The sequence below is a fragment of the Myotis nattereri genome (assembly GCF_964212035.1).
Source record: "Myotis nattereri genome assembly, chromosome: 2".
Lineage (NCBI taxonomy): Eukaryota > Metazoa > Chordata > Mammalia > Chiroptera > Vespertilionidae > Myotis > Myotis nattereri.
Window position 1 is genome coordinate 179,796,758 of NC_138076.1, and position 12,224 is coordinate 179,808,981.

Sequence of the window (12,224 nt, forward strand, 5' to 3'; positions counted from 1 at the left end):
GGTGGAGGTGTGCAGGAGGCAGCCGATCAATGAATCTCTGTTATCACTGATGTTTCTATCTCTCTCTCCCTCTCCCTTCCTCTCTGAAATTAATAAAAATATATACTTTTTAAAAAAGTGAACTATGTATGAGTAATTTGTAACCTAGCTCCAAGGCAAAATTCTCAGATTCTTGATATTTACATTCCAGTTGGATAGACCGAAAATAAATGATATAAACATGGCAAATCCATAGTATGTAAGAAAGTGGTAAGTGCTAAGAAAATAAAAAGCAGAGAGATGTAATAATAGGAATGAACATGTAAAATTTTAGATAGGCTGTCCATGGAAGGCCTCACCAAGAACACAACTTTCAATATCAGAGACTGAGAAAACTAACCATTCAGATATCTGGGGAAAGAGCTTTCCCGGCAGAGTGAACAGCTAGTGCAAAGGCCCTGAGGCCAGTGTGCCCAGTGCGTCTCAGAACCAGTGAGACTGTTTGAGAATCAGTGAAGGAGCCAGTGTGCCTAGAGTGAAGTGAAAGAGAAGTGTAATGACACATAAGGTCAAAGAATAATGAGGAGCAATGCCTAGAAGGCCTTGCAATCCAGAGTTAGCATCTGGCTTTTCCTCTGAGTGCGAAGCGACTACCACTGGGAAGTTTCTGAGAAAGAAGTGAAGGACACGATCTGATTTATATTCAGATATCATCATTATCCTTTTTACTCTTTTCCAGAAAGACTTTAACAGAACAGATGGAGCACGTGTGAATGAAAATGTTTTGAGGCATACAATTTTGGTTTTAGACAACACTTGTTTTTGAACACAAGTTAAAAATTCAATCGCAGGTACCCTTGAGCTATGGCTGCCATCGGCAGCCTCTGGATGTGAGCCAGGAATAGGTTCTGCTGCCAATAGTAAATTCCTTTCCCATTAGGTGATGAATTATCAGAAAAATGTGGAGTAAAAAGGGGGTGAGAGAGGAAGAAGAAATAGCCTCGGGAACGGCTAAAACACATCTAATTTTAGAGCATGAAGCAATTCCCCAACGAAATCAGAAAACATGGATACTTCAATCTATAGAGAAGAAACTTGCAGAGCAAATAATAAAGTATAATAATAAGGCTCTAGCTGGTTTGGCTCAGTGGATAGAGTGTCGGCCTGAGGACTGAAGAGTCCCAGGTTTGAGTCCGGTCAAGGGCACATACCTTGGTTGCAGGCTTTTCCCCAACCTGGGCCCTGGTCAGGATGCGTGCAGGAGGCAACCAATCAATGTGTTTCTCTCACATCGATGTCTCTCTCTGTCTTTCCCTCTCTCTTCCACGCTTTCTAAAAAAGCTCAATGGAAAATATCCTCGGGTGAGGATTAACCAAAAAGAAAAAAGTATAATAATAAGGTATCATGTATTATAAAAAAATAAAATGTCTCCAACTGTCAAGTTTGTGTAGCTGCACCACCACTTAAAAACTGTCAGAAATGGGAGGCATGTTGGCTGGGACATGAGCACACTCGGCAGGGGACTGGCTGGGGACACGCGTATTTGTGTCACATCATGTGAACATGTTTTAGCTGCAGGATGTTGTATTAAGGTAACAGCAAACAGAACCAAAAATATATCTCAATTCTTTCATACAATGATCATTAGCTTTTATACTAACACAATTAACCCATAAGCATATTAATGCAAATTCCTGAAAACTGAGTGTTCTTTAAATACTTACAAAATAACACCCTTCCTATCTTTTCCCTTGAATCTGTGTTTGTGATATCCTTTAGATTTTATGTGTTTGACGCGTATTAAAACCATGGTATCTACCATTGTGTTCAGGGAAAGAGCAGATGGGCCATGTCATCAATTTTTTGAGAAGGATGTCTAGAAAGAGTCCTCACTGTTCAGTGAATACGAGTATCATTTAAAAGCCCAACAACGCAGCTTACTAGTAACTTGTACACTGGAACTGAAATGACCACCACAAGCCACTAGATGGCACTTCATATCAAAGACTGCTACAAACCTCTTGCTCTTTGAGAGTCTGCCTATTGAGAATTGCCACTGAGTCCTTTTACAGTGAACCGCCCAATAGTACTGCTAAGCATCTATGATGTGCACGGTTCCTTCTCTTATAGGACTATTTGCTCGAAGCCACAGTAGGTCATTCGGTCACAATCGAAAGGCTAGTCCACTTTTATGAGAACCATCAGGTGACTTACTGGGCCCCCAAGAAATGTACATAAAGAGCCCTTTGTAAAAATAACCCTTAGAGCAGGGGTGGGCAAACTTTTTGACTCGAGGGCCACAATGGGTTCTTAAACTGGACCGGAGGGCCGGAACAAAAGCATGGATGGAGTGTTTGTGTGAACTAATATAAATTCAAAGTAAACATCATTACATAAAAGGGTACGGTCTTTTTTTTTTTTTTTAGTTTTATTCATTTCAAACGGGCCGGATCCGGCCCGCAGGCCGTAGTTTGCCCACGGCTGCCTTAGAGTCAAAAAGGAACTGGGAGCTCTTTAGGGAAAACTTGTGCTGCCCTATATATTTTTTCTTCTTGCTCTAATTGGCTATTCTATGTTCTAAATTTTGGAATAAGCAACAAAAGATTCACAGCATGGGAGGTGCAACATGAAGGAATCTACCATTTGACTCTGAAGCCATTCGATGAGCGTTTCTGCGGTTGAATCTGGGATCTGACATCTCAGGCCTTCCTTCTCATCTGTTTCCATCATCTCTAACAGTCCACGCAGGTCTTCCACCAGGTGCAGGGCTCGCAAGCTTCCCATGAACGGGGAGGTGGGGGACTGGCAATCAAAAATCCCATTGGAATATTCCAAGGCCTTAGAACCTAGGTTTAAAAAAAATCAAAGAAAGCCACACGATTTATATTAGATAAGACACCAAAGCTGAAGGCGGCAAGCAAATCCAGCAGTCCAGTCACCGGGGGTGGGGGGACGTATGGAGGGATTGAGCAAAAAGAAAAGAAAAGAAAAAAAAAAACCTCATGGATACAAACAACAGTGTGGTGATTGCCAGGGGGAGGTGAGAAATGGAGGGGGGGTATTGGAGTGATAAATGGCGACGGACAGAAACTTGACTTGGGGTGGTGAACACACAGCACGGTGTACAGATAATGTGTTGTAGATTGTGCGCCTGCCACCTGTATAATTTTGTTAACCAGTGTCACCCCAATAAATTCAGTAAAAAGGAAAAAAGAAGGAGGAAGAGATAATTTGATCAGGTAAATCTCTCAAAGCCATAGTTATTTGGTGCAAAAATCAAAACCATATAACTGATGGTGAATATCAATGGTCAAATATCTAACAGGTGGGCCACCAACTGTGTGGTAGGCTTCGGTGTAGGACGTGCTAACCTCACAGACACAGGGGTTAAGAAGGTAGCAGATCAGTTCCCGTGGAGCCATGTATTACAAAAAAACACGAATGAATTTTAGGGACCATAAAGGATTTCATTTCCTAGAAATAAGCTACACGCTGAGGTGGAAATTGCGTAGCATAATTTCAAAGGCAAGAGGGCCAGCTCCCAGGTAACTTGCCAGAATTTAATCTCTGAAGAAGTGCAATGAATTACATGTATATATTCGTATGTGGATGTGTGAGCAAGTGTGTATCAACATTTCCACCATGATTTTGTTTGCAGCCTCACATCAAATGCTCTTGCTAAAATTAGCTTTACAAAATAATTTTACAGCCATTGTTGTTTTCAATTACTTATAAGAGAAAAACATTCTGCTATTTAAACCCACACATCTGACCCCAGCCCATTCTGAAAGCACTCGTATAGACCTCTTCATCTCTTCGGTTTTTATGTTCTAGTCTGTTAAATAAACATACTGTCAAATATAAATACAAACTTCACACTTAAATATCAATAATTACAATATTTAGGTTATCACCTCATAAATCTGGAAATCTTACAACTGGATGATACTTGAGAACCAACATGTTAGCTGTCTCTCCAGTTGGCTGTCTGGCTTGATTAATTCTAACAACGGGGGAGAGTCTCTACTAGTCCATTCCACTGGGCCTCCTAATACTGGACAGATGATCTGGACTCAAATCTGCCAAACTATAACAATGGCTGCCACCAATATGCTAAGCACAGTGCTAAATGCTTCACATAACCCTCTCTACCAATTTCCACAGAAACCCTGTAAAGCTGAGATGAAGGGCTATGGAATTAGCCAAAGACTGCTAGAGAGGTTTCTGAGGAAATATAATGGCTCAATTTTTAAAAAAATAATGACATTGATGTATCTATGGGATATTTCAGGGGAAATACCTTACTGGCAGTAAGAGAGAGAGATATGAAGCATAACAAAAGAATTGGGAAAGTAAGTAGATGTGAGTCACTGGTGAAAAGTGAATGTTAAATTCAAGAAAACAGATCAGAACACTCATGGATACTGGGAAGAGCAGTATCCTTCAAAGTGTTGTCCATAGACTACCAGGAACCTTGATCAGAATCCCAAGATGTGATCGGAATTTTTGACATCTTAAAGTAAAATTTAAGAATACTTCTGGCCCTGACTGGTTTGGCTCAGTGGATAGAGCGTCGGCCTGCAGACTCAAGGGTCCCAGGTTTGATTCTGGTCAAGGGCATGTACCTTGGTTGCAGGCACATACCCAGGAGGGAGTGTGCAAGAGGCAACTGATCGATGTTTCTCTCTCATCGATGTTTCTAACTCTCTATCCCTCTCCCTTACTCTCTGTAAAAAATCAATAAAACATATATTTTTTAAAAAGAATACTTCTGGAAAGGGGGTTTGGTCAAGATGGCAGAGTAGGTATCTGCTGTACTTATCTCCTCACATGTGGCAATTAAGAATCTGGAGGGATATCTCAGCTGCCGAGGTCCCCCCACACCTAACATAAATCCTCCCCCTAACCATAATACTGAAATAAACACAAACATTTTACCTTAACCCTAACCCTAATTCTAAACTAAACTGTAATCCTAATCCTACCTTTAAAACTAAGCCTAACCCTAATCCTAACATCAGCCCAACCCATGACCCAAAATTTAAAGCTAACCCTAAACCTAATATTGAACTCACCACGAACACTAAAACTAACCCTTATCTTAAATCTAACTCTAAACCTAACCTCAAACCTAAGCTAAACCCTGAACCAAATTCTAACCTAGACATAATACTAACCCAGGAGGAGTTCCAATCAACAGGATGGTAGGTAGGTGGACAGTGCACTCACCTCCTCCCATGACCACATAAAATTACAACGAAATTATAGAACAACCAACCTGGACAACCACCTGAAAACTGGCTGAACAGAAGCCCTATCCCTAAAGGATATAAAGAAGCAACCACATTGAGACTGATAGGAGGGGCGGAGATGTGGAACAGGCTGGCTGGACACCCACAGGTGGCAGTTGAAAATCCAGAGTGATATTTCAGCTGCAGAGGTACTCCCTGAGGAGTGAGGGGTCTCAGCTCCACACCAGGCTTCCCAGCATGAAACACCAGTGCTGGGAAGAGTAGCCCACTTAACAACTGGGTGAGACGGAAGGGTGTTAGAAACACAGGCATCTTCTTAAACGGCCCACCCACGCAAAAAAAAAAAAAAATTCTTGCTGGCAGGCACTCACCTTGGGCTCTGGTGGAGAGACAGCAGCTTGGAGGGGCTCCAAAGACATACAGGGAGAAACTGAGTTGTGTGGCACTGCCACGACTGTCCCTGTGTTGAGTCCTCCTCCCATGAGGCCAAATCTGTATCTGCATTAACCTGGTGAAGTCCACTTGTTCCACCCTGACAACTCCCTGAGACCATGCCCTGCCCAACTTGCACAAGCCCTGAGGCTCTTTCAACAGCAGCCACCCTGAGTCTGCATGGCAGTCTTTCTTAAAAACTCTCGAGGAATTCTTATCACGCTCCAGGGGTGCCAGAGACATACAGAGAGAAAGTGAGTTGTGTGGTTTTAGGGAAAGAGCTGAAGGGCAGCTACCATTGTCCCTGTGTTGAGTCCTCCCCTCACTTGGCCAAATCTGAATCTGTATTAGACTGGTGAACTCCACAGCTCCACCCTGGTGACTTCTCGAGAGCCACCCCCACCCCCACCACTCACAAAGGTCCACAGGCCTCAGGCAGATGGTGGCTGGCCCTATTGAGACCTTTGCTGAGTGTCCTCATGGTCAGCACTGGTGCCAAGTATGAATCTGTATTAACTTGGAGAACACACCACTGGCCCCACCCTGGTGACTCCCTGAGACCCTGCCTCACCAAACTTACATATCACTGAAAGTTCTTTCAGCAGCTGAGCCTTAAAGGTAGCTGGCAGGCAGCTGCAGGTCTCAGGGTGCCTTGGACCTTTTGCTGACCTGCCCTAAACCCAATACTGGTGGCAGCTGGTCTTGGTTCACAGTGTGACCTCTTGCATGTGCATCCAGATCCAATATAGACAGCCACCAACCACAGGTGGCCCCAGACCAATTACAGGAAGTGTCTAACATTGACCTGCACTGGAGCCCCTCACAAGAAACCTTGGAACAAACAGAGAGCACACCCAGTGGCTAGCTTCAGACCATAATGGAGCACTACCAGACTAGCTGCATAGGTGGCATGCCCAAAGAGCAGTCAGCAGGCATTAGATGCCACTAGGGCAAATCCCGCTCCCTGGGATCAACACTGCACAGCAGCATGTACACTGTGGTCGTGGCCAATCTTCCTGCCAGTAAACCTGAGAGTCAATTGCACCTACTGAAGGCTCAATGGCAATCAAGTCTCAACTACAACAGGAAGGCACATACAACCCACACAAGGGATATTCCTGGAACACCTGGCTCAGGTGATAAGGGAGACTGTGCAATTTGGCCCCACAGAACACATACTACATAAGGCCACCCCACGAAGACTGGAAGATGTAGCAGATGTATATAATACATAGAAACAAACACAAAGAGACAGCCAAAATGGGGAGACTAAGAAACATGTCACAAATAAAAGAACAAGGGAAATCTTCAGAAAAAGAACTAAATGAAATAGAGGCAAGCAATCTACCACATACAGAGTTTAAAACACTGGTTTTAAGGATGCTCAAGGAACTTAGTGAGAACTTCTACAAAGAGAGTAAACATAAAAAAGAACATAGAAACCATAAGAAAGAACCAGTCAGAAATGAATAATTCACTAGAAGGAATCAACAGCAGATTAGGTGGAGCAGAGGATCAAATAAGAGATCTGGAAGTGAAGGTAGCAAAAAACATCCACCCAAATGAAGATATTTAAGGTACCTCTGGGACAATGTCAAGCATAAAAACATTTGCATCATAAGGGTACCAGAAGGCAGAGAGAAAGAGCAAAAAATTGAGACCCTAACTGAAAAATTACTAAAAACTTCCCTAATCTTAAAGAAGAAAACAGACATACAAGTTGAGGAAGCAGAGAGTCCCAAACAAGATGAAATGCAAAGAGGCGCATACCAAGACTCATCATAATAAAAATGGCAAATATTAAAGACAAAGACAGAATTTTAAAAGCAGCAAAGTAAAGCGAGTTACCTACAAGGGAGCTTCCAGAAATTGACTGTCAGACAATTTCTCAACAAAAGCATGGCATGCCAAAAGGAGTTGGCTCAAAATATTCAAAGTGGTGAAAAGTAAGAACCTACAACCAGACTACTTTACACAGAAAGACTATCATTTAAAATTGAAAGCATGATAAAGAGATTCCCAGACAAGAAAAAGCTAACAGAGTTCATCACCACCAAATCAGTATTATATGAAATGTTAAAGGTCTTCTTTAGAAAATTAAAAATTAAAAAAAGATAAAAATATGAACAATAAAATGGCAATAAATACATGTCTATCAATAAATTGACTCTAAAAAGCACACAAAATGAACAGACCAACAGAACAGAAACAGATTCACAGATATAGAGAACGTTTTGATGGCTGCCAGATGGGAAGGGGGTTGGGGAATGGGTGAAAAAAGTGAAGGGATTAAGCAGTACAAATTGGTTGTTACAGAATAGTCATGGGGATGTAAATTACAGCATAGGGAATACAGTCAATAATATTCTAACAACTATGCACAGTGTCAGATGGGTGCAAGATTTATCGGGTTGATCACTTAGTAAGTTATGTAATGTCTAATCACTAGGTTGTACACCTGAAACTAATATTAAAATCTATGTCAACTGTAATTGATAAATAAAAAATGATTTAAAATTTTAAAAATGAATACTTTTGTAGTATTAAGTAATCCTATACAATACTGAGAACAAATATACTAAGAAATTATTTGTTGTTTTTCTGAGATTCAAATTAAAAAAAAACACATACACAAAGAAACAAGACAAATCACATATAAACAACCTAACCTTACACCTAAAGGAACTAGAAAAACAGTAACAAACAGAACCCAGAGTGAATAGAAGGAAATAGTAAAAATCAGAGTGGAAATAAACAAAATAGAGCCTAAAAAAAAAAACACAAAAAAACCAGTACAAAAGATTAATGAAACCAAGAGCTGGTTCTTTGAAAACCTTTAACAATACTCATTAAGAAAAAAGAGAGGACCCAAATAAATAAAACCAGAAAACTTAGACAGTGAACTCTCTGACATTGTTCTTAGTAATATTTTTTTTCTGATATATCTCCTTGGGAAACAAAAGAAAAAATATACACAAATGGAACTCACAGCAAAAGAAACAAAACAAATAACAAATGAAAATAAAATCTACTGAATGGAAAAAGATATTTGCCAATGATTAATCTGATAAGGGGTTTATATCCAAAACTCATACGCCTTAAAACCAAAAAAATAGACTATCCAATTCAAAAAATGGGCAGAGGATATGATAGACATTTCTCCAAAGAGGACACACAGATGAGCAATAGACATATGAAACGATGCTCAATGTCACTAACCAGAGAAATTAAATTAAAACCACAATAAAATATCACCTCACACCTGTCAGAATTTGCTATCATCTATAAATCAACAATGAGCAAATGTTGGTGAGGATGCGAAGGAAAGGAAACCCTCCTACACTGCTGGGATTGCAAATTGGTGCAGCCACTATGGAAAACAGCATGGAGCTTCCTTAAAAATAGAATTACCTTATGACCCATCAATTACACTTACTTGATATATATGTCTGAAAAAAATCCAAAACACTAATTAAATTCAACACTAATACCCCTATGTTCACTGAAGCAGTATTTACAATAGCCAAGATATGGAAGTAATCCAAGTGCCCATCAATAGATTTTGGGTAAAGAAGATATGATACATCTATACAATAGAATATTACTCAGCCATAAAAAAAAGAATGAAGTTTCACCATTTGTGACAATATGGATTTACCTAGAGCAGTGATGGTGAACCTATGACACGCATGTCAGAGGTGACACACTTTTTGGTTGATTTTTCTTTGTTAAATGGCACTTAAATATATAAAATAAATATATCAAAAATATAAGTCTTTGTTTTACTATGGTTGCAAATATCAAAAAATTTCTATATGTGACACGGCACCAGAGTTAAGTTAGGGTTTTTCAAAATGCTGACACGCCGAGCTCAAAAGGTTCGCCATCACTGGCCTAGAGGGTATTAGACTAAGTAAAATAAGTCAGTAAGAGAAAAACAATACCATATGACTCCACTTATATGTGGACTCTAAAGAACATAATAAATCAACAAACAAAACAGAAACAGACTCATAGATACAGAGAACAGACTGCTGGTTACCAGAGGAGAGGGGATTAGGGGGATTGGGTGAAAAAGGTGAAGAGATTAAGTACAGATTGGTAGTTACTAAATAGTCATGGAGATGTAAAGTACAGTATAGGGAATATAGTCAATAATATTGTAATAACTAGGTATGGTGCCAAGTGACTACTAGAATTACTGACAGATCACTTCATAAATTACATAATCATCTGACCACTATGCTATACACCTGAAACTAATATAAAATAATATTGAATGTCAACTCTAACTGAAAATTTTTTGAAAAAATAAACATTCTGGAAGAAAATGGGAAGGAGGGTCAAGGATGAAACCACGGGGAACCTAAAGGCACTGGGGAGAGCCAATAAGTGAAAATAAGAAAGTGGAAAGGTAATAAAACAGCTGTAATGCAAAAGCCAAGAGAGCAGAATAAATGGCATGATTCCATGTTTTAGAGGATGCACATTACCTGCTATAATACCATCCATCTGCTCCAACGCCGCAGCCAACATGTCACTTGCATCACTCATCATTTTGTTATTTGTGAAGGGCAAATTCCAACCTAGATCTGAAAAAATAACGATGTTATCATTACATCCTTTAAATGACTCATGCTTCCTGGCAGGTTTGATAATTCAACTTCAAATGATAACCCCACCTGGCAGGCAAATCGAGGGAATTTCTGAAGTAGTAGACCTGAATTAATTGAACCATTTAACGAGCTGCGGTCAACCGTCATTTACTATACTGAGAGACCACATGCTATACCTGTATCAGTTAATGAAACAAGATTCAGTTCTTGCACTCAAGGTGTTTAAAGTCCAGAAGAATGCTTTCCATGCCGCACTCTATAGAGCTCTAGGTCTCCATGAGGGCTATCAGGCATGGCTATGGAGCCTTGCTCGGGGCCTTGAGGAATGCTGGGTAGACCAGAACTTCCTCCCTCTCTATTCCAGCCCAAACCAATCTCTCTCTCTTAATTTTGCCCCCTTTTTTCTGTATAAGGATTACCATAAGACTTGTGTAAGAAAATGGTTCTCATTGTGTGCATATATAGTAAACACATACAAATCGACTGCTATTTTTTAATGCAACAATAGCTACCATGCATTAAGTGTCTACAGTGGTCCCTATACATTTACATACATTATCCACAATCCTTAATCATAACAGTGACCCTATAAAATGGATACATTCATCTTCGTTTTACAAATGAAATCAAAGATGTTTGTTGATTTTTGCAAGGAACATGCCAAGTAAATATAGCAAAGACCGGTTTTTAGCCTAGGTCTGATTTCCAACAATATTATATTTGCTTATCTGACTCTCTATCTGAAAGATAGGTTTATACTGAAATTGTCACAGTCTACTCACTCTTTTACTTATTCAAAAAATTGACTGAACTTAGCCCTGCAAGAAATTTGGTCAAAGCAGGAAAAAGTCAAATTATGTGGTTTTCAATATTAATTAACGCATTTCAGGTGCCAGACTAAGTAGCATACAAATTTTCCCAATAGGCCTAAATAAGGCTTCTGCGACTTTGCAGATACTGTGGTGTAACAAATACCTGGGAAATGAAGGGTATGTTGTTTAATAGAAACCTTTGCCCTTTGTTTCCAGGCAGCCAGATCTCACCACTTTATTTTTACAAACACATTCACAGTTCTGATAAAAAGCTTGTTGGATCAGTTCTTATGTACATTCATTTTAATAATATGCCATTTAATCATTGTGAAATATTACTTCGTTTTTATAGTTTTTATAGATTTCATCTAAGAGTTTCCCAGAACTTTGCTTACCTCAGAAGGTATAAAATATCTCTACCATGTGATGTGGAAATACTACAGCACGAAAATACCCAAGGCGTGCATTTACAGTGACCAGAATTCAGGTGGTTAACAAGCCAGGTTATGAGCCTAGGTAGCTCTCAAAAACTTACTCGCATATTTAGCTAGTCCAGCGAGGTGGGGCACAGATTTAATAATCACACTTCAGGCTGGAAAACTTAAAACGTGAAAACTGAGAACATAAAGGATTAAGCTGAACGGCCTTCAGTCCTTTATTTCATGTAATTAAGTGGCTTGCATTACCTTCATTTTAAAAGTTGCACTTCAAAGCACTCAGATATCACGAGATATATAGAAAGGGACACACGTCAGCTCAGCAATAAACATGGGAAATGCTAATAAAACAAAGTAATGCTCACAATGAAAAAGCTCTCACTGCCCCACCAATTTATAAAAGCAAGGATTGATTTTCTTTGCTAGCAACTATGATTTGTGTAGAGCACGAAACACTTCCAAGTATGACAGGTAATTGTCTACTTCTCTGTTCTGTCCAGAACCTTTCAAATACTACGACATGGAGGTATAAGAATCTAGGCCATAATTTTCAAAGCAGAAAAGAATCAATTTTTTAAAAACATTTCCAATTCTTTAGGGACCAATCCTTTGTTTAATAACATAAAACTATGATGACAATATTTCACTGTTAAAAAAACTTATAAATGTTTACTCTTGATCTCTATATTTATCAC

General features: G+C 39.6%; 1 protein-coding gene across 1 annotated transcript in view; it reads right to left on the reverse strand.

Moving 5' to 3' along the window:
• PPFIBP1 (PPFIA binding protein 1) overlaps positions 1-12,224 on the reverse strand; it is a 168,612-nt gene that overhangs the window by 52,175 nt on the left and 104,213 nt on the right. The window contains exons 3-4 of the mRNA XM_081082694.1: positions 10,158-10,256; positions 2,621-2,826 (exon numbers count right to left, since the gene is read on the reverse strand). Coding sequence (XP_080938820.1) covers positions 2,621-2,826; positions 10,158-10,221 — 270 coding nt within the window. The 5' untranslated portion in view covers positions 10,222-10,256. The remainder of the gene's footprint in view (positions 1-2,620; positions 2,827-10,157; positions 10,257-12,224) is intronic.